Source organism: Eurytemora carolleeae, unplaced genomic scaffold, assembly GCF_000591075.1.
Source record: "Eurytemora carolleeae unplaced genomic scaffold, Eaff_2.0 scaffold646, whole genome shotgun sequence".
Classification (NCBI taxonomy): Eukaryota; Metazoa; Arthropoda; class Copepoda; order Calanoida; family Temoridae; genus Eurytemora; species Eurytemora carolleeae.
Genome location: NW_019396532.1, coordinates 128,605 through 152,658, shown reverse-complemented (window position 1 = coordinate 152,658; position 24,054 = coordinate 128,605). Strand labels below are relative to the sequence as shown.

Genomic DNA, 24,054 nt, shown 5'->3' with positions numbered 1-24,054 from the left:
ATATGCACTATCATTAAAGAAATAAAGATCAAATATTGTTATTATAGTTGTTATCCTCGTTAATAAAGTTGGTTACATAAATGTTGAATTATTTGTGGAAATAAGGACATGAGTGAGGACTGGTGGCTGAAGAGAAGCAGAGAGAAGTTGGAGTAGATTCGGCTTAATTAATAAGTTTTCATGTTTTAAGTATGAGTTTAATTTGAGCTTGTGTTTCCACAAAGTTGTGTACATTATGTTATGTCCAAAGTTGTTCGGGTTTACTCAAAGGGTGTTAACTCTCCTGCTACGAAATGTTTCCCCGCCCGGGAGTGTTGAATGAGTTTGAGTCATTCCAGGGTTTATTGGATTTCGTTGCAGCATAGTTCAGGGCCCAAAAGATTTGTCAGTCTCCTATTGGTTATGAGTTTATACGGGTCCGGGAGAGAGAGAATCCTTTGTCATTTCATCAAAAGATTTGGTACGAGACGGGCCTCTGGTCGTCGATAATGCCTTGATGTTTTGTTGAAGGATTTTTTCTCTTTCAGATAAATGCAATGTGTAGCTTGAGATAAACCCTTATTGAGTATTCCATCGTTCGGACGCCAACTTAGGTACGTTGATAAGTCACCCTGTAAGCTAGCGCCCATATTGCGCAAATGCCGGGGTATTTTCTGTTGAAAGTTCCGGGGCGAAAATTCGTGATAAAGAAAAAGTGTGATATTTTTTATTATTATAAGTTTTAGTATATTTGTATGAATAAGATATGATAAGTTATAAATTTCAGTTTTGATCTGTGTATGCGACTATTCCAGAGTGGAAAATGATACTCTAGTCTGAGAATAAGCCTAGGATTCAAACGCGTTACTCCAAGATGGATTACAGGTTAGGGTTTGATATTAAAGTTTATGATTCGTTCTATCGGTATGATTCAACAATTTCACATAGACTCTATGAGCCTTCCACTTTACAAACGATGATTTTCCGTTATAACTATAAATCAAATGATGTTTTTATTCACCTAATTCATTTTAAAGTTTATTTAACAGCTTAAAAAATTTCGAAATTGAAATGAATAGTCTAGGGAACATACTGTATTAATGTACTCTACTGCATATAATTTGTGAACATTTACATGATTTGTACACTTTGAACTCCCTTTCAGGCTGAAAGGGACTGAAAATATTCATACCGAGAGATTCTTTTAATTCCTCTCTATATATTCTATTCTCTATGTCTATAAATGATCTCATGCCACAGTACACTCCAGTTCATTTCATGTACCAGGCAGTATTTCGACTAGTCTCCTTCTAGTCAAATTTACGTGATGTGTATGAAATCTCCCTGTATTCTAAAAAAAATACCTCGTGTGTATAGAATCTCTCTGTATCCTATAAATAAACTCAAGTGTACTGAATCTCCCTGTATTCTGTAAATTATCTCATGTGTATTGAATCTCCCTGTATTTTATAAATGATCTCATGTGTATAGAATCTCCCTGTATTCTGTAAATGATCTCATGTGTATTGAATCTTCCTGTATTCTATACATGATATCGTGTGTATAGAATCTCCATGAGTTCTATAAATTATCTCATGTGTATTCTATCTCCCTGCATTCTATAAATGATCAAATGTGTATTGAATCTCCTTGTATTTTATAAATTATCTCGTGTGTACGGAATCTTCCTGTATCCTATTAATGATCTATTTGTATAAAACCTCCATGTACTCTATGAATGAACTCATGTGTATTGAATCTCCCTGTGTTGTATAAATTAACTCATGTGTATTGAATCTCTCTGTATTCTATAAATGAAACAAAATTCCAACCTGTTAAAATATCATCTGTCAATGCTCTCAACACTTTGCTTGGTAAACAAGGTTCAAGTTACTTTCCTTCCCCTCCCCCCCTATAATCTACCCCCTACACCCACTCCCCATATTGCCCCTTTATACTTCCTGTATGCTCGAATCTGAAAGTCAAGAACAAACCAGACCGAAAAAGTTTAAGTATTAGTTCCGTCATTTTATTGAATTTTGAATTTTTTCGAACTGATACTTTCCGGGCCTGGTTAAGGTGTCAATTTGTGTCTTAAAATGAAAAAAAATCATGTTGGGCAATGTGCATTATGCAATTTAAAAAACATTTATAGTTTGTTCACATTTCAATTGTTTCATAAATTAAGCTTATTTTTTTATTGTTTTACTAAAATTTTTTGTTTTCTCTTTTGTTCCGAAAATTTGTTAATATAAAAATTATTTTTTTTCAACTGTCTTGACATGTAGCTAAACAATTATTATGTGTTTTGTCCTGAGCAGCTTGTCGGTCAAACAAGGCCAAACTAAACAAACCCCGACTAGACAGAATCATGATCCAAAGGCTGGAAAATTTTGTTTAAAAAACATTCATATTTAAAAAAAGAAAATTTAACTCTCACCGTGACTCTGTTAGTGAACTAAGATTGACAACACTGAGAATAATAGGAAATTAATTTCAACTATAGGGATAGAAAACGATGACGGACGAATGGATGGTTTTCTTCTTTTCTTAAACTATCCATCTGCGAACTCTTCCAACTTTAGTTTCACTTTTCAATTTATGCTCATTTTTTCTAATCCCTTCTCTATTTGGGATTTTTAATCTCCCCCTTCCCTAACACAGAGATTTAATCCTTTTATTTAATTTGAAACGGAACCTTATCCTTAAATACACTTGAGACAAGATCCTCAGTAGAGCTGAATTCAACATATGGTTCAAGATTTAGATCAGAATTAAAGATCAGCAGAGGAAAGTTTATACGGGTGTACAAAAAACTGTAAATCACTGTAAAATTGGCAACCTTTGGAGTAAGTGTGCATTTGAAGGGATATTTGATGTAGAAATTGAACAGAGATATTGCAATGTCATACAGCTAGATGCCAACTACATAATTTTCCAAAAAGGGTGTCAAATATAAAAGTACAGTTTAACCGATGTTTAAATTTATAATTACTCTGAAACACCCTTAAGATGAAACCTCTTGATGTCCACCCCCTGGGGGATAAAGATTAGTTCCTTAGGATGTATGAGTTTTCTCTGTGCTGTATGGTGCACCTGGAGAATGTTGGGACGAAGACGGAATGAGACAATATTGGGAGCCACGAACTTTTCAGATATACATACCGACATAGATTACTTCGCATCCATCACAGAACAGGATTACATGATTGATATGATCTATGAATATTAAGATCGATATCCACAAGAATTCAGCCAGAAACCCTAATGGGTCCAATTTCTCCGTGAAAGGGTGTATCTCTTGCAGTCTACATCAATACCACGCGCCATCAATAGATTGATAGATTGATAGATAGAAATAAAAAGATACGATCAAATATTTTTATTTCGATAAAGATGATTAAAACTATGGATAATACTATGGTACACAAAGAAGAAAGAAAAGCCAATGAGAGAAATCTGACTTTTTCCAAAACCACTCTCACTGTCTCACACTGTAAACTTCGGTTTATTTAAAGATACCGACAGTTAGATACATATTTAGAAAAGCAAAATTTTTAAGTCATAAGATATTGGTGGATTTTTTTCGCTCCTTTTTTCCAATTGTTTATGCGGGTTTAATATTGTATAAATGCATACAAACTTATTTCAACAAAAATAACTTTGATAAACCCTTTTCCAGATTTCAGAATATCTGTGCCGAGTGCACAAACTTACATAAAACAGAATATCTGTGCCAAGTGTACAAATTTACATAAAACAGAATATCTGTACCGAGTGTACAAATTTACATAAAACAGAATATCTGTGCCGAGTGTACAAATTTATGAATAACAAAATATCTGTGCCGAGTGTACAAATAAAACAGAATATCTGTACCGAGTGTACAAATTTACATAAAACAGAATATATGTGCCGAGTGTACAAATTTACATAAAACAGAATATCTGTGCCGAGTGTACAAATTTACATAAAATAGAATATATGTGCCGAGTAAACAAATTTACATAAAATAGAATATCTGTACCGAGTGTACAAATTTACATTCCCTCTTTGCAAACTGATGGTGTAGACTTGGGATAAAACGTTGATTATTTGATCTAACAAGATTTGACATATCAACAGTCTACTACATTGGGTTGCAAAGATATAGGGATTAGACAATTAGAGTTTGTGACAACAAATCATTTACTTTGAAGAAAATTTATAGTTGAGATATTTTTTTGTGTTTGAACAAAAGATAAGATTTTTTAAAAATAGATAAAAGTTAACAGGACGAGCAATCTGTTTAAAACTCTTTAAACGAGTTTAAATTACCGATTGTAAGTGCGTTGGTGTGTGTTTGTTTGTTTATGGTGGAAATATATCTGCTATTTAGATTGGTTTGAATATCATGCCTTGCCTCCATATTCAAGCCAATATTTAGACACATGTCTGATTCATAAATAATAGCAATCAGCACTTGAGCAGACCTTCAGCATATATAAACATAGATAATTCTACGCCCTATACCCCCCCCCATCCCCCCTTTCATTTCGAAAACGTTTTCAAAAAAAGAGCTGTTCTTAGGATTTGAAGTAAAAAAATAGCATTTTTAATTGTTGAAGGGTTGGTTCTGTGCTCAATAATATACAAATTCTAATAATATCCATGGCTTGTTCTTGTGTCTAAAAAAATTATACTTCCAACAGCTTTAAAATGAAGGACATGAGTAAATTAATTTAATATGTGCGGGAAGCGTAAAAAAAATTCTGTCCTTCGAGTATCTTTTCGTGTATTTTGTCTAGCTTACTCAAATTGACTATGTATATAAAGTCCCCTATTACAGTCTACACCAGTTTTTTTTTAATTCATCCACTAGTCATATTTTTCCTCTATTTAGTCCCTTAACCGTAGGTCTTGCAGTCCTATAATAGTAAATATAGTTTTCTGTCGGTACTTGACTATATTTCATCTGTCAATAATCCATTTAGTCTTTCTGGTCGAAGGCCCTGTCTCCTTGTTTTCCTCTTTTTTGTCTGCAAAAGTCCAAATAGTCAGATATACTCCTTTTTATATTTCTTGTTAATACTCTTAAGTTGTCAGGTTTTGTGTAACCTTAAATGTTTTATTGAGAGAATAAATTAAGAATTCGACTGACTTTCTTCAAGTCTAAAGCGTGAAAATATTTATCAATTCTGTTGGTGCATCAAAGAAAAATGATGGTATTTCTTTCTTAATTGACAAAATTTGATAAAATATGGTCGACAATAATGCTAATGCTGGAGTCGAGTGTGGGGGGGCGAAATATGCTGCGGGGGGGACAGAACTCGGATCGCCCCCCCCTAGTTGCTCCACTGATCTAGTAGTTTCCGACCTATTTAGCAAGTAATTTTCGACCAAAGCATCGAGTAGTTTCCAACATAAACATCCATTGGTTTCCTAGTTTTAGCTACATATTCACTATGTAGCGAATAATTTTCGAACCAAGCATAGAGTAGTTTCCAACATAATCATCCATTAGTTCCCTAGTTTTAGCTACATATTCACTATGTAGCGTGTAATTTTCGATCTGATCATCGAGTAGTTTCCAACATAATCATTCATTGGTTTACTAGTTTTAGCTACATATTCACTATGTAGCGAATAATTTTCGAACCAAGCATCGAGTAGTTTCCAACATAATCATCCATTGGTTTACTAGTTTTAGCTACATATTCACTATTTAGCGAGTAAATTTCGATCTGATCATCGAGTAGTTTCCTAGTTATATTCACTATGTAGCGAGTAGGTTTAGACCTAAGAATCGAGTAGTTTCTATCAAATCTTATTTTGGAGCAAGATACTAAAACTAAAAACTTTACTCCAAACATTTTTCGGAACTGAAGATGAACAGTGAACATTAAACGTAATAGAATCCAACTTTTAAATCATGGGCGCCATAAACTATTATTATTGAACAGAAAAAAGTGTTCGAGCATCGTATCGAAACACAGTTCATTTGATCTCAAGTTTTTAATTTCCAACTCTCATTTGTCAAAAAACGGTTAAGTTTAGTTTTCTTTAACTGTATGGAAACTAGATACAAACTAGGATCTGGAGAATATCTGAACATTGTGAACCTGTCTTATGCTTAATTTAGACTTCTTTATCATTATCTCTTCCAACCTGACCCATATCCTATACCTTTCCTAGGCTCACCTATTATATATCTTAGTTAATCCTTACCTTTTATATATCTTAGTTGATCCTTATCTATTATGTATCTTAGTCAATCTTATATTATTCTAAATTTTAGCTATTCCTAACTTATTTTTCTTTTCTCAATCCTAAACTTAGATTTACAAACAGAAGTGTATTTAATAGTTTAGAATTTCTAAACCAATTAAAAACATTCCCGTTATAGTCCTATCGAACAAAACTTTAAGGCAAATCAGTTCATTACTTATGATCGGACATACAAACAGACAAACAAACAGAGATTGTTACTTTATAACTTTTTTATATAGATAACTTAACTATTCTCAAAGATTCATTTTCTTAGCTAAGTAATTAACTATCAAACTTTTCAAACTAAAACTATGTTTATTCAATCTGTATCTTTTATTCTGAACCGTTCAAAGTATACTTTCAATGAATAAAGGGAATCTGTAAAGGTTACATAATTTAACTTGAAATAGATTTGAATTATTTTGAGCCTAAAGCTGATGGTTTATGCACCTAGAGAGAACCCGACCTTTACTTAAACCCCTACCCGGAGCAGTTAAATTCTTAGCCTGACTTTAAACCCAACCTGGAGCATTTAAAAACTAAACCGAGCATGTTCAATTCTTCTTTATATTCCACTTATGCAGCGACTCTGTAATTTTAACTATGTAATAACTCTATTATTCTTATGTAAATTTAATTTTATAATTTGGGTATTCTACAGCGTTATCCACAACGGATGAGACTTTTTATGAAGACCTAAAAATTATGATTTAAAGCGATCTGAAGTTTAAAGGAATTGAGTTTTTGCCACAAACTCTGATTTTGTAATCTCTACATCTTTGTATACAAATTACATAGAGCGTAGATTTTTCAAACTATTTATACTTAAAGATAAAGTAATCTAAGTTTGAAATATCAAAGGTTTGCACCATCAGGTTGCAAAGATATTGGGATAAGAAGATTTGAGTTTGTGGCATAAACTCAGCTCCTTTGGTCAATTGTCTATTTTTATGGTATCAAGATTATTGACGTCATTCTCATCTTTTTTCTCAGAATATAATAATCCATTTCTAAAACGGTAAATATACAGGGTTACCCTAAAAGGACGAGGCTGTAAAGGCGACCCAAAACTCTAAAAATATGACGATTTTAAGCTTGCTTTTCGGTTTCTTCTATAAAGCGCGTATTTTGATTGTTTTCTAAATGATTAAGCACAGAAATAAGCCAGTTGTGGCCCACAATTGGAACCATCGAATGCAAAAAAATAAATAAATTCCATACAATCGTCTTTGAAGTCTTGTCCTTTGTGGGTATTCCTATATAGGATGGTAATTCAATCTTGATATATTTTTAAGACACGGCCGTCTTTGATTTTGGTCCAGTTAAATTAATGTACCTTAAGTACTTGTAAATGTATTTACTAAATGAGAGTTATAGCATGTCTAAATATTTAATGATCAAGTCGTTAGATTTTATAAATTTTATTTTTAAAAATGTAGAGATAAAGAGGAAACACAAATTGAAGTATGGACAGAACAGTAATAAGCTTCTTAACATAATCCATCCTAAAATGTATAGCTAAATAAAGTTTTTGCGCGTATTCCACGAAACTGAAGAATTATAATGTCGTCTTCCAGATCAGTAACAGATGGGTTTCAAAGTGAATATTAATCACTTTGGATGCGTTTACTGTAATGCATAAATCAAAATTGAAAAAAGCTAAACAAAGTTTATTCCTATTTCAGTTACTGGCAAATTTTTTACACGAAGAAGGCATTTTTAGTAATTCGTTCCGTTCCATTCCATTCATTGGGTCATGAAGTTTTAAGTTTTATAGATTGTTATCTTTTTTTCATCAACAAAGAAAAAGAAAAACCAAAAATTTAAATCTACATAGACGAGATGTGCAGGGGGGGGGATCAGTCCCCCCCCCCGGACTCCCTTAAATATCCCATTGGGAGGGAAGGGAGGTTAGAGTGAAATGAATATATATATTCCCTCTCCTAAACATTAACTAATACCCAGCTGGGGTTTAAAGATAAGAGTTTCTAATTATTCAATTCTACTTCTCAACCACACTCACCATCCATTAAAAGGGACTGTAAGCGTAATTTCAAGTTACCCTTTATGCAAAGATGGCAAGGTCCGATTCATAACCTTAAAATTTTTATCTCATAAAGAAATGCGGATGATATTGTCGTTATTTTAAGTTCAAAGGGGTTTAAGTCTGATATGTTTTACTGAAGTATAGAAATGAGCAAGTCATTTTTGTAGTTAACCCAAAATAAAAAATAATATTTTTTCAAAATTATAAACATTGATGTCTATATATCATACTTGATCAGACAAAGCTTTCAAGAGTACCATTGTAAATCGGACGTTGCCATCTTTGCATGGAGGGTCACTTGAAATTACGCTTACTGTCCCTTTAACTTGACTGTAACTTAGAATTTTTAACCAAGCTAATATTTCCATGGATCTACATGCTTCTTCAATCAAAATTTGAGGCAAATAGGCCAAGGGTTTCCTGAATTATGATCGGACATTCAAACAGACAACAAAAACAATCAAAGATTACTACTTTATATAAATAGACTAGCTTGGGAACCCAATTTTGCATGAAGTTTTCCTTTTAACTTGGAACTTGTAAACCAAACAAATCACATTCCCGGGGTTCTACCGAGAAAAAAACAAACAAACAATCAGAGGCTACTACTTTATATAGATAGAATAGCTTGGGAACCCAGCTTTTAATGGAGTTTTCCTAGTAAAAAGTCAACATTTTTCAAGTTAGAACTTTTAAACCAAGCTAGGAACATTCCCGTGTTTTTAACGAGTTCCTGCAAGTTACCCAAGCCCAAGGAATTCTCAGTGCTGATACAGACCAACAATTAAAGATTACTACAATAGAAAGATACTTTCTTAGCAAATTTTTCTAAAATGTTGTTCGTTTAAGTGAACGAAAGCTTAAAGACGACTTTAATTCTACAGTTTTTTGGTTTTCACTTCTTTAATAGCACTGTTAAAAATTATAATAACCAGTTCCTGAAGCCGTTTTTTCTTTATATATTTTTCATTCTTTTCTTGTTTAGTATATTTGTACCTCCGGCGATGAGAACTAACCCCTATTTAAGAATAAGAGTAGGAAAAAGTTTAAATCGAAAAAGGAATTCTTTAATATATAATGAACCAACTTCAAAAGAAAACAAAACAAAAGTGTATTGTTCAAGAACAAGAAGCAGATTTTACAAAATCCAATTAATTAATCTTCAAAATTAGAAATTCTGTTTTACACTCCCGTAAATTAGTTTCTTTCTTTCAGTTTCTGATTTTGTAAACTTTTAGAACTACAAAATAGAATTATGTACATTGTAAACTGTACACGGTCTTAATCTATATTCATGTAAAGTGCACGAAGAGTCTATCTTAGTATTGATGTTGAATATTTATTGTGCTTCTGCATATACATTCTCATAAAATTTCTAGTTTTGGAAACCTGGTATTTCAAAGAAATCTAGTCAGAGCTGGGAGCGTTTAATCCCGATCGGGTATTTAATCTAGAGATTAATAACAAGAGGAGAAAAAAACATTATTTAATCCGGAGATTAGGAAAAAGAAGAGATCAAGCATTGATCTCGATATCCACGAATACTAAGTTGTTCGCTCAGGTTTATTAGATCATGGGACCAGATTTAATGAATAGCGAGAAGAATTTGAACCGCCCAGACGTAGTTCAACCACTTCTTTTGCGATAGTTACAGTTAAAGATAAGTGGCTGAACCACATCTACTCGGTTCAACCATGTCTCGCTATTCATTAGAAAGATCCCTGCAGAATCTAAGATTCTAAGACGGAAATGCGCTTCGAGAGTTAACGTATGTTTCTTGTGTATTTTGGCATGCATATTAGTTTGGCGCGTTTATCAAAGGTGACCCAGTTGACCCGGTTAGTCTCCCGCTAGTCTAGCTTCATCTGACTGACCCCTCACACTGAGACTTAGCGGGCGTTTTACGAAAACATTTCAACATGCAACGTAAACATTGCCCTTTCACCATGGAATTATTGTAAAGATTGAACACATATAGATGGTAAAAAATTGTTCAATTATATCTGACCCATGGACAGGCACGACTGTACGGAATTTATTCTGTCTGCAGTTTCATATATTTATGATTCTCTGAAACCTCTTTCTTTCTATGTATAATCAATAAATAAGCCATTTAAAGATCATATTCAAGGCAGAAGACCTAATTTTAACATAAAATCGTCATATTGAGTTTTAAGATTATGAGAAGTTTAAATGCGAAAAACCTAGTTGTATATCGTGTGAATAGATTTTATATAAAAAATTAAAAAAAAAACTTTTTTATATTTCTAATTATAAATATTTATAAAAATCGCTGGAGAATGGAAGAGGATATTAAGCCAGCATCACTGAAATATAAAAAATAAATTTTTCACTGATATCACGTAGATTTAACAGTTCTGTCAATAAAAAAGAGCTGTGACTGTCGATCACAATTTGACCCATTGAACATAACTTTTTAGCCTTTTTTGTCGGCACATGCATTTTGAATGAAAAAGAGTATAGAATAAAAAATTGTTGAATTTAGACCAAAACACGTTTGATTTCAAATATAAAAAACCGAATGCTGCTCACTCTAGTTAGTCCGGGGTGAAATATATATATATATATTATATAGAATACTAGCTTTGTAACCCGGTTTTGCTGGGAGTTTTACCAATAAAAGTCAATCGAGACGTTATAAACTAGATTTAAAACATTCCCGTGGTTCTACCAAGTTTCACAATCAAAATTTGAGGCAAATTGGGGTTTAAGAGTTATGATCGGACATTCAATTAATAAACAAAGAAACAGACAAACTACGCTATATATATGGATATAGTTGAATTCTAACTGAATATTATGTCAGATTCATTATATATACAGTGATAACCAGAAAACAATGGAATAGGAAGACGACATTAAAGCAATACTTAAGTGCATTAGACGTTGTTACAAAGCAAATAGTTTTACTCATACATAGATTAATTAAAATAACAGATAGGACACTATATGTCGTCTTTTCAAGATTTATAAGTATTTCGTTCAAAATAACCCTGAGGCAGGAGCCCAAAGGAGTTACTCGTATTCGGTGTAGTACAGGCTCTCTATCTGTCTTACAATGAACAATTGCTGTGTCTCATGCTTTAAAGTTACAACTTGATTCTAAAAGTCGTCTTCATATTTAAGAGTTTTCTGGTTATTACTTCACATTTTGTTTTGAAAAGAATTATATGTTTAATCGTCTAGAATAATTCCCCCTGAATAATTGGGTTAACTCTCATCTCTTTTAAAGTCCATAGTACAGGGTTACCCACAAAAGATGAAACTGTAAAAACGACCTATAACTCATTAAATATGATGATTCCAAGGTTTATTGATTTGACAAAGAACAAAACAAATTAACAGTTACAGGGAACCATGAATATAAGGAAACAGACAGTACATATTTCGTAAAGTATCAGAAGTCTTATTCTTCGTGGGTAACCCTGCAGTTTATCTATTTAAAAAAGAAGAACATGTCTTATTGCATTGATAACTAGAAAACGCTTATTTAATCAGTAAATTATTGAAACTGGTGTGTTTACACTGCACAATTGCTGTGTCTATATGCTCATTGGATGTTTTAAGGTCATCTTTTTTAAAGTCGTCTTCATATTTCCCAGTTTTCCGGTTATCTCTGGAGTCTGTGTAGGGTTTCCACGAAGTGGCTAAATCTTTTGCGCAAAATTTGCGCTATTTTCGCGCAAATTTTATTTTTGCGAACTTTTGCGCTATTTTTGCGCATGAAACGCAATGAGTTTTGCGCGGTTTTGCGCTATTTATTTTGCGCAATTTGCGCAAAACCGGAAATATTTTTTGCGAAAGTTGCGCATGAAACGAAATTTTAGTTTTGCGCAATTTTTTTTGCGCAATTTGCGCAAAACCGCAAGTTTTTGCGCAAAACCGCAAGTTTTACGCAAAATGTAACTTTTTAGGCACATTGTCAAAAATTGATATTCTAAGCTTAGAATTAAACAACTGAAGATTATTCCATATACAAAAAAAATATTAACATACGAGTATGATAACGATTATACTTCCAGTTACAAAAAGTTTAAATTAAGGGACCAAAATTAATAAAATAGAAATTAGAGAGTGTGAAACTTGGCAATATTTTAAGCCTATTGAATAATTTCAAGTGACCCGGCCTTAAAAGCTTTGCTTAATCATGAGTATGAATTGTATTCTTAAATTTTTTTAATCAAATTTCTGAAATCTTTTTAATCTCATATAAAATAATGCAAGACTGTAACCAATGCCTGAAGAATCCACTTTTAGGAAATATGCATGTCCAAAACTAAAATTGTCGAGAAAATTGTGAGATTTGAACTCTTCTTAATTGTCATTGGTCAATTATGTAAAAGTGACCAATAGGAAGACATTCCAAAACAAGATTTTTCCAGAATTGAATTCTAAGAAACACACACCGTCACCAACCGTTTGATTTTTACGAAATTGCGGATTTGCGCAAAACTCTTGTTACGGAATTGCGCAAAACTTGAGTTTCGCAAAAGCGGAATAGGGCAATTTTGCGCGAAATGACTTTTGCGAATGATTGCGCAAATTGTTGTTTTTTCGCGCAAAATTGATGCGCAAAGAAAGAAAAATATTGCGTTTCGTTCCGCAAAAATTGCGCAAAAGTTTTGCGAATGGAAACCCTAAGTCTGTGGATTCTCATTTGAACTACCGCCGTTTGAACTATGGTACGTTTAAACTATTGTTCGTTTGAACTATTGTTCATTTGAACTACTGACATGACGTCATATCCAATTCAGTTTTAAATTTTTTTTTATAATCTTCATAAAGTTATATTCATGACAATTAATTAGATAAACATTACACAGAATGAACATAAAAATAGTTCAAATGAACATAAAAATAGTTCAAATGAACATAAAAATAGTTCAAAAGAACATAAAAATAGTTCAAATGAACATAAAAATAGTTCAAATGAACATAAAAATAGTTCAAATGAAATAGTTCAAATGAAAAAAAAAATAGTTCAAATGAAAAAAAAAGTTTAAATGGACTAAAAAATAGTTCAAACGGACAAAAAAAATAGTTAGGTTAGGTTAGGTTAGGTTAGGTTAGGTAAAAAATAGTTCAAATTAAACTATTTTTTGTTCATTTCAACTATTTTTTTGTTCATTTGAACTATTTTTTTGTCCATTTAAACTATTTTTTTGTTCATTTGAACTAGTTTTTTGTTCATTTGAACTATTTTTTTGGTTCATTTGAGCTATTTTTTTTGTCCATTTAAACTATTTTTTGTCCATTTAAACTATTTTTTTGTCCATTTAAACTAATTTTTTGTTCATTTGAACTATTTTTTGTTCATTTGAACTATTTTTTTTGTCCATTTGAACTATTTTTATGTTCATTTGAACTATTTTTTTGTTCATTTGAACTATTTTTTTATTCATTTGAACTATTTTTTTATTCTTTGAACTATTTTTTTTTCATTTGAACTATTTTTATGTTCATTAGAACTATTTTTTGTTTATTTCATTGATAATATTTTAATAGTTCAAATGAAAATAGTTCAAATGAACTAAAAAATAGTTCAAATGAACTAAAAAATAGTTCAAATGAGCAATATATTTACTCGTTTGAACTATTGTTCATTTAAACTACTCACGTGGTCCCACGTGCAGTAGTTGAAATGAACAATAGTTCAAACGGCAGTAGTCCAAATAAGATAGCATCCTGGAGTCTGTGTAATATTTAAACAAAATATTCTGAATATACATTTCATATTTATGACCCCCCTCCCTCTAATTACGCCCACGTAAATTGAACAAAAATAACAATATAATTAATCATCCATTTTTTTCTATATTTTTTACCTCCGGTGGTTGTCTAGCTTGAACTTCTTGCTTTAAGTCTCTACAAATAGAACATAATGCAGTTAAAAAAAATATTTTTAACTTCTACGGTTGTCATCACATATATCAATACAATGAAAACGACTTTCGATATCTTTGAATTATATCAAGCTGTTAAACGGGGTACACAAGGATAAGCTGTCTTTTAAAAAAGTTTCTCTTTAATTACTTGTAAGTGCTGTAAATTTGTAATTCGAAAAAAGCTAGTTAACAATCAAAACTTAAATACAAAAGTCTTCTTCATTGTATTGGTTTAATCGCCTCCCACTGTAGTATGTCAACATGTAAATTTCCTATGCTCTCATTTGCGTACGTAAAATCAAAACCATAGGAGAACACATATTCTTACCAGTAATATCGCATAAATTGAACCGTCCCTTATTTTTCTAGTGGAGTGTGTGCGACACACTTAATATTTCTTGATTAAACTAGAGCATGATAGGTCGTCTTCTTGAGTGCATTTTTTAAGTATCTTTAGTATCGGAAAACTATGGAAATTTTTTTTAACTAAATATTTTAAAATTATTTGGGAAAAATTATTTGAATGTCGTCTTCCTTTCAAATCATCAAACAATTTATATTTACTCGAGACATAGATAATTTTAATGTGTTTTCAAATCAAAATACATTAATAGATATAAAAAAATGTCATAACATTGCTTTTTATGTGTTGCATTGTGTTGAAATGGTGAAAACTTTAGTTTAGTCCACCACATGCAGGAGTCCGCTCCATGCATGACACCATGTCGTAAAGTGAACGCAGGTGTTAAAAAATTGCACGTCCCTTCCTGCGGAAAAGGGAACTTTTCTGTTGCAGAGAGCATCTTAGTGACAATTCTGAAACATCTGAATTTTCTTGATTTTTTTTCCTGGGTCCACTCCAGTGCAGTGCTTAAATAGAAGGCATCATTGGTAAAGGTATACAATACAGGGATGTACCCGGCGCAAATATCATGAACGCTTGCACTCTCTTCACAGCCGAGAAAATCGTTGCTGCAAATAAAAAAAAATGTTTTTGGATAAACAAAGAAACACAAAAAAAAATTTGTTTTCATTTTCTTTGTAAATTTTAAAGAGGTTTCAATCTGGTTTGCAAATACCAACGCACCATTTATATTGTATATTTAGCTCAAAATCCGGCAATAACCATATGTTAGGAATCAAGTCACATAAGAAGAAAGAACAATAAATACTCTTGTAGTGAAATCCCTTGTCTCGTGTTTGCCAGCGTACCCTGTATTTCCAGTTTGGTTGGTTAACAGAGGACACTATATAATATATATATATATATATACGTGTAAACTTTAACCTCTCAAGGAGGAAAACATGGATGTTTTGGCGGCCCATGCCATTGTTAGTGTCAATTGAAGCAAAACAAGGAGGTTTGGGTGGCCTATGCCGTGGTTCGAGTCAAGGAGAAAAACATGGAGATTTTAGAGGCCCATGTCGTGGTTTGGGTAAAGGAGAAAAACCTGGAGGTTTGGGCGGTCATGCAGTGGTTTAAGTCAAGGAGCAAAACATGGAAATTTAGGCGGCTGATGCAGTGGTTTATGTCAAAGAGCAAAACATGGAAGTTTAGGCGGCTGATGCAGTGGTTTAAGTCAAGGAGCAAAACATGGAGATTTTAGCGGCCCATGTCGTGGTTTGAGTAAAGGAGCAAAACATGGAGGTTTGGGCGGTCATGCAGTGGTTTAAGTCAAGGAGCAAAACATGGAAATTTAGGCGGCTGATGCAGTGGTTTAAGTCAAGAAGCAAAACATGGAGATTTTAGCGGCCCATGTCGTGGTTTGAGTAAAGGAGCAAAACATGGAGGTTTGAGCAAAATATTGTTAGGTTGGCCAATGTTCTAGTTATAGAGCAAACCAATCAGGGAGAGTCAAGCAGGAATATCTTACTTGCATATTCATTTAATTCTGGCCTTTGTTTAAACGGTGCCAAAACATTGCGATTTCGGGCCCAAGGCAAACTTAAGAACATTTTGTTCAGCTTTTAGAAATATACTTTCGTTCCATCGATCGAATTACGAATAAAACAAACGTTGTTAATTTAATTAACTAACCACTACTGCACTTCTAACAGTGTATCTCTGAAACCCAGCTAGTTTACAAACCACAGAAATATGCAAACACAAATACAAGAGGTATGAAGCACAGGGTGTCCCATGAAACATGACAGTTGAGAGATATTAGACTGCAGTGATCCAAAGCTATCCCGCAAATATTGTTGAGAATTTTGCCATTTGCGTCATAAAAACTAAAACTGAAAACCAGTGCTTGAACATTCAGTGACATGTTGAGGGCTACACAAAAGTACGAGTGAGTTAGTAAGGTAAACTTAAAGGCCAAGGCGTTGTGACACTTCAAAGTCGACCCAGTCTTGAAAATTTATCCAACTTTTCATAGCAGTGATAATGTGGTGCAAGTAGGTTAATATTATTAGAAGAGATGAAACAAGGCTTTTTTTGAACGGTTTGCATGAAGATATGTTAAGCAGAACTTAATAATTAAGCAGGTTTTTAGGCCTTGTTTTTCACTATATTCCTTCCTCTACCCTTGTTGAAACTGTGAAAGGACTAGCTACAGGCCGGGTGGCCCAACAAATATGACATTTAAGAGAAAATTTTAACATCGTCTTTGATCGTTGTTATCAATCTAATGACAAAGTGTGTATTAAAAAAAGGTTGCACGTGCTTATACAATAATTTTTTGGTTACAACATTTGTATCTTAAAAAAACATCGAATATTAATAAAATTTTGGATTTGTTACATAAATTGAAATCTGAACAAGATTTTGAAAGCAAAAATAGGCAGACCACATTTTGGAATGCCTTCAGGACTAGGGTTTTCTTAATATTATCATTATCATACTTAGAAAGGGTCAAATTGAGACTGTCCCAATATATTTTGAGAGGACAACATTTGATTCTCTATCTTAATGTGTAGTTGGATACCATGTATTATAGGATTATGATGTAGATATCCACCTTATAGTATGAGTAAGATTTAGTGTGAGAACCAACCGTCCACCGTCACCTAATCTCACCTGGAGACAAGAATTATATACAAATTCCAACTAGATGATAAGATTTGTATTCTAATCCAACCTAAAGATATGTTTTTTTATCATAGATTAATAACAACAGAGATTGAACACTAGATGTCGTCCTTTCAAGAATTAGGGGTTTTTTGTTTACAATAACCCTACGTTGTTATTAATCTATGTTTTTTATATTCAAACCCAACCTAAACTAGAGATAAATGTATATTGCAACCAGGGAGTATGGAATAGAAGGGATAATTTACGCGGTTCGCCCTACCATATGTTTATACATGCTTTGCAGACGATACTTCATTTGAATAAGAAATATTTGTCTGATGTACAATTTCCGCGTATACAATAACCTATTCTGAATATTTCTTATACAAATGGAGTACCGTCTGCAAAGCATGCATAATCACATGGTAGGGCGAACCGCGTCAGTTATATTCCTTTCTCCCTGATTGAAACCCAACCTATTAATGACATATGAAAATATTAAAAGCCAACAAAATATTAATTAATTATACAAAATATTAATTAATTATATTAGATTAGATCCAAACAATTTAATCATTTATAAATAATCTAATTGAATATACCTGTATATTTCCTTTAGGCTTGGATTCGTCAATTTCTATCGGTTTAACCATGTTTCTAACAGGCTGCACAGATTCAACTCTTGATTACAGAAATCAGAAAATTCATAGATTTTTTCATTTGTTCGATATTAACCTTTGTACTGGAGAGGGAGCTCCTAGAATATTTCCTGCGCCATGAAATGGTTTCTTTGCTTCCTGTTCCAACCTATCCTGCTCCTCAGCATCCTCATTCTCCCTGGACACTTGTACAGTTGCAAAGATTTACAGTTGTACAGTTGCAAAGATTTACCATACATAACAAACCTACATACATTGCCCACACACTTTTCAGCATAGAAATCAAAGAAGCTGTACTAAAAAAGCCATGTGTCTATTATTCATAAAAATAACCCCCTCAACATAAATTCCCTGATTTTAAACCAGCTTACATCGGAGCAAAATTTGATGATAGGATTTTCATCACTTAATTTCAGTATTTTGTACTTTTGGCAAATAAAAACATTTATGGAAACCACTTCGCAAAAAAAGAAAAGAAATTAAAGTTTACTCGTATGAGGGAAACTCATTTTTAACGCTTCCAAAAAATCGTTTCAAAGTACTTCAATTAAAATAGATATTCACATAGATAAAGATAGATTGCGCATAAGACGACATTTTTCATCTTGAAAGATATAAATGTACAGAGATGTTTTAAAGATATTTCTATTATATAGATTAACTATAGGTAGGTTGTGAACATTGGCTGTTCTTATGTTATTGAGTACTTGTGGTGTACATGAGTTCTGTAGAGAGAAATTTAAGTTAGTTTATTCCTTCTCATGTCCTTCTTCAGTTCTCGTCAATATGATATATTGCTCAGTGAAATATTGTTGTTCAAATAGTTCCATTCCCGGAATTATTTTACACTCTATTATGAAATCCATTAAAACACCAAACCACCACGCTTATCATTGTAGTACACTTTGACCCCTAGTTCGCGGACTGTACAATTCTTGGTGATTTTGCGTACATAAGCTATCTATATTTATTTATTTATCTATGAGATTTACAGTTGTACAGTTGTTCAGTTTTAAAGATGTACAGTTGTACAGTTTTACAGTTGTACAGTTGTACAGTTTTACAGTTGTACAGTTGTACAGTTGTACATTTGCACATTTGCACATTTGTACAGCTGTACAGTTATACAGTAGTATATTCGAACAGTTGTACAGTTTCACAGTTGTACAGTTGTACAGTTGTATAGTTGTACAGATTTAAAGGTGTACAGTTTTACAGTTTACAGATGAACAGTTGTACACTTGTACAGTTCTACAGTTGTATAGTTGTACAGTTGTACAGTTGTACAGTTGTACTGTTGTACAGTTGTACAGTTGTACAGTTGTACAGTTTTGCAGTTGTACAGTTGTACAGTTGTACAGTTGTACAGTTGTACAGTTGTACAGTTGTACAGTTGTATAGTTTTACAGTTGTACAGTTGTACAGTTGAACAGTTGTACAGTTGTACAGTTGTACAGTTGTACAGTTGTACAGTTGTACAGTTGTACAGTTTTACAGTTTTACAGTTTTACAGTTGTACAGTTGTACAGTTAGTTGTACAGTTGTACAGTTGTACAGTTGTAAAATTGTACAGTTGTACAAGCACTAATTTAATAAATAAATAAGGTACACTGTACAGTGTACATATTACAAAAGAGAGTGCAGGAAAGTGAGATCGTATTGCATGGGACCTATAAAACTTTGGAATGACGACTGTTAGACTCAAGTTATGGTTTTAAATAATCTAATGAACATGAATCTCAACGTACGAGTGCAAATTGCACAGACTTAGCTTATTTAATAAGTTGAGCATAAAGCTATAATTAACTATTTGCTGTGAATAACAATATAGAATACACATTAGATTTATTTTATGATGTCATATATTCCACAGTTTTATGCAAACTTTTCAGGATTTAAAAAAAATAATCAAACTTCTCATAGTAAAAGGTAATCTAGTTATCTGCAGTTTAATAAAGTGAAACCCACCAAGCACCATAACTTACCTAAGCATAGCAAGAAGATATTTCTTCTGTCTCTCCATCTTAAGACACTCCATTTCCAGGCACTGTCTCTCCAGCTTCCTCTGCTCAACCAGCTCCTTCGTTCTTTTCTCCATCAACTACAATATCAAGTGCTATAATACCTCTCTATCAACTAGAATATCAAGAGGTATAATACCTCTCTATCAACTAGAATATCAAGAGGTATAATACCTCTCTATTAACTAGAATATCAAGAGGTAAAATAACAACTCTCTATTAACTATAATTTCAAGAAGTTTTGTCGATGATTACGTCGTAGAAATCGGCTAGTGGATTTTTACAGTACAGTTAGACAGGCAAGAAAATTTCTAATCTATATAAATAATAAAACAAGACATTTGAATATATGTTGCGTATAGCCGGCCAAACGGCTGGACCGATTGGGCTGAAATTTTTTGTGGACACTCACGGGTGGCCGGAGGGTGTTATAGGCTAGAAAAATTCGAATTTTTTATTTCAAATTTTTTTTTCAATTTTTTTTCCACGGGCAACGCCGGGCCCCTCAGCTAGTCTTCTATAAAATAAAGCTTTTAGCATGTGTTAGTTAATTCTACGGGATAGTTAAATATAAAAACACATCATTGTTCCTAAGATTATGGTTTTGAAAGGCTGCTGTTATGTTTATATGGTCGATGGTAGGATATTTTATTCATTCGATTCTTTAAAATATACGTTTACAATACGTTAACACAATTCAGGGGATATTAGTTCCAAAACTAACAATTGGCACATTTCTAACACCAGTGTTAGAAATGTGCCAAATCTGCAAAGATATCTTTTTTAAGAGTATATATCTTTAAATTCAATTTAGACTAATAATAAGGTGTGAGAATTAGTTTTTGATGATTCTTGATTTCATTTTCGAACATATCCCTATTTTGAAACAATTACCGGATTTCATTTTCATGTCGCGTTTTCGGAACATATCCAGGTTTTGAGATAATTACCGGAATTCATATCAATGTCAAATTTTAAGCATTTACGTAACAAAACAAGATTTTTTGTTAAGGTAAAATATAAACAAAATAGAAAATAAAAACAAACAAATCTTTTATACTTTAAAATCATTACAGCATTGAGAAATCAAAATATTAATATCAAATAAATAAATAAATAAATTTAACTAGAAATGCGGGAAACTGCAGTTTGTTTAAAATGCTTGAAAATAAATCATCGATATTCTCTAATTTAACCGATAAAATGTGGAAACTTAGATTCTAGAAGTAATTCAGACGTTAATTTAGTCTTCATAAGATAATTTTTGTTTTTAGTGATTTATTTTGTAAGTTATGAAAATGAGTTTTGTTTTGAATTGCAGATTATACTTAAAAACGGGAAAGTGGGTTTTGTCTCGAAAACGCGACAATGTTTCAAATATAAAAAGATCTCCTATTATAATGTTGATTTAAAAAAAGTTAGAAATTGGGAATTGTTATCCTCGTCATGTTAAATAAAATGTTGGTTACAGTTTTTATTATCAACTTTTACTCCGGATGGATATGGGCCGGGATCTCCAAAACCCAGTCTTTCAATTTGTGCCCATTTCTAACACTCAGTGTTAGAAATGGGCGAAATGTTAGTTTTGGAACTAATGTCCCCTGGAATTGTGCCCTTTAGCTTACTTATATACAACTAATACAATTTTAATTATTCTTTAAATTTGTATTTGCATTAGAACTTATTTTTATTCTTGTATTATGTTCTGCTTCTCCTTGACTCTAGTAACTATTTTATTTTATCATTATTTTAATATTTCAGTGTTTATCATATAATATACATCACTTAACTATAAGTGGTAAATTTTGCGTACAGATTTTTTATTCCTCTCGTGCTGCTGATGCTACATATATTCCTCTCTTGCTGCTGATGCAACATATATTCCTCTCTTGCTGCTGCTGCTACATATATTCCTCTCTTGCTGCTGATGCTACATATATTCCTCTCTTGCTGCTGCTGCTACATATATTCCTCTCGTGCTGCTGATGCTACATTTATTCCTCTCTTGCTGCTGCTGCTACATATATTCCTCTCGTGCTGCTGATGCTACATATATTCCTCTCTTGCTGCTGCTGCTACATATTCCTCTCGTGCTGCTGATGCTACATATTCCTCTCGTGCTGCTGATGCTACATATATTCCTCTCGTGCTGCTGATGCTACATATATTCCTCTTTTGCTGCTGCTGCTACATATATTCCTCTCGTGCTGCTGCTGCATATAACTCGGAAGAAAAAAACCGACGTGAGGCGTTATATTGGAGCAAAATCATACTGACAACTTCTCTATTAACTTTTCATGTTATTTTACTAGTTTGGGTACCCAGCTTTGACTGTGAATAAAACTTTTGCTATAAAAGTCAACTCATGCAATTTATAATGCTTGTGCCAAGCTAAGAACAAACACAAAGAAAAAACGACAAACAAAGATGTTTACTTTAATTATACATGTAGATAACAAATATAAGGCCCAATGTTTAAAAAAAAGATGTAGCGTAGAAAGTACTTCTCTAAAACATTATTAAATTATAATCCGTCCAAAGGAAATTAAATCCTAAAATCCTACGAAAAATAAAACCACGAATATGATCGATGATTTAGCTTGATTAGACAGACACGATGGATTTTATCACAACATTTTTTAATCGTTTCAGGACTCATAAACATCTTTAAGCTGTAAAATAGACTTAGTTGTATTCTAATTTGCATAAACCATATATTATGAGTATTTGAAACAATCCCTTTAGGCGATCTTTATAAATTAAAACTTTGGGATTTGACAATTGAAGGATCATTGGTAGGATCGTTTATCTGAGTTCTTTTTTTTAGGGTTAAAGGAATTGAGTCTTTGCCACAAACTTAAATTTTCTTATCGTTCTATCTTTGCAACCCAATGCCGTAGACCTTAGATATTTAAATCTATGAATTCTATTGGATCAAATAATATAAGTTTGAAATATCAAAGGTTTACACTACCAGGTTGCAAAGATAAAGGAATTAGCAAACTTGAGTTTGTGGCAAGAACTCTATTTTTTTTAGGTTTAAGATTACTTGCTGGATTTAATAACTTGCAATTAAATTCTTCCGTCAATTCATTTTTGCAATACGCATTCATCCTCTCTTCTTCCGTTCATTCAGTTTAAATCTAGTTTTTGCAACGATCTAATTTGCAGATGTATATTTGAGCAAACTTTAGGAAAAATCCACCCAGTAATTTGCAAATTTAAATTTGTATTAAACCGGTTCACGAGTCGTACTTTAGGCATACAAAGCAATTTTTTCTCGGATCAGATAACAGCGATTAAATTAGAATAATGTACTACTGCATCTCCCTTAATCTTTTTCATGCATTTTTCCTACTCCGCAGAGTTCAGAAAAAAGGTTTTACCGTTAAAAAATATGTGAAAAAAGTAAAATCTTTCTTTTATTTTGAAATTTTGAAATCTAAACTCTGTCACCTTTACAGGGAAGGGGAATAAACCTCCGTAGCCCCCCCCCCCCCAATATTTGCCCCGAGTCAGCAAATATTATCTTTTTTCTTCTTTGTCATCCTTTCGTTTCTTTATGTTTCAATAGTTATGTTGTTAACCTTTTAAATCCTTATTTCAAAATAGAATTTGATCGTTTATCCTTAAATTTTGTAAATATATTATTCAATTGAAATTTTGGGTTTCTTAAAAAATGCCATTTTTAAACCCACGCAAATATCGAAGAAGAGGGGGATAAATTGTTAACCAAAGTTTGATAAGTTTAGCTTACCTCTAATTTTTTAACTTGTTCCATCAAAAACTCAGTTTCCTCATCACCATTTCCCGCCATCTTAGTTTCTATCTATCGCATACAAAATACGCAAATATAATATACGCAATTGAAAATAGAAGATATATTTCCAAATCACATTTCAAAGGAATTGAACACTAGCTGCAAACTCTAATTTTTATATAAACCGTATAATCTTTGCAACCTTATGTGGTAGACCTTTGAATTCTGATCAACTAGTGAAAGTTTACACCAACATGCTGCAAATTAATAGATATAAGAAAAATTGAGTTTGTGGACAGTAACCAGTTACTTCCTTTAAAAAGTATTATAAACATAAAGGAATTGAGTCTTTGCAACAAAATAAAATTTTCTAATTCCTATATCCTTGCAATCTCATGGTAAAAACCTTTCATATTT

At 32.4% G+C, this 24,054-nt stretch overlaps 2 protein-coding genes across 3 annotated transcripts in view; one reads left to right on the top strand and one right to left on the bottom strand.

Moving 5' to 3' along the window:
- Positions 1 to 492: 492 nt before the first annotated feature.
- Positions 493 to 24,054, top strand: part of LOC111704963 (clavesin-1) — a 43,639-nt gene continuing 20,077 nt past the window's right edge. Inside the window, exons 1-2 of the mRNA XM_023477363.1 lie at positions 493 to 593; positions 767 to 864. The gene's annotated coding sequence lies outside the window, so the exon portion shown is untranslated. The remainder of the gene's footprint in view (positions 594 to 766; positions 865 to 24,054) is intronic.
- Positions 14,080 to 23,801, bottom strand: LOC111704964 (UBX domain-containing protein 3). Of its 2 annotated transcripts, none has more exons than XM_023477368.1 (6): positions 23,635 to 23,790; positions 19,842 to 19,957; positions 17,933 to 18,034; positions 17,800 to 17,878; positions 17,145 to 17,203; positions 14,080 to 14,161 (listed from the first exon to the last, which is right to left on the bottom strand). In XM_023477368.1, the coding sequence occupies exons 1-6, from the start codon at positions 23,692 to 23,694 to the stop codon at positions 14,095 to 14,097; spliced, it is 483 nt and encodes a 160-aa protein (XP_023333136.1). In that variant the 5' UTR covers positions 23,695 to 23,790; the 3' UTR covers positions 14,080 to 14,094. The 2 variants fall into 2 exon arrangements, with proteins under 2 accessions (XP_023333136.1, XP_023333135.1); XM_023477367.1 differs by lacking the exon at positions 14,080 to 14,161 and adding an exon at positions 15,200 to 16,126 and having other exon boundaries at positions 23,635 to 23,801.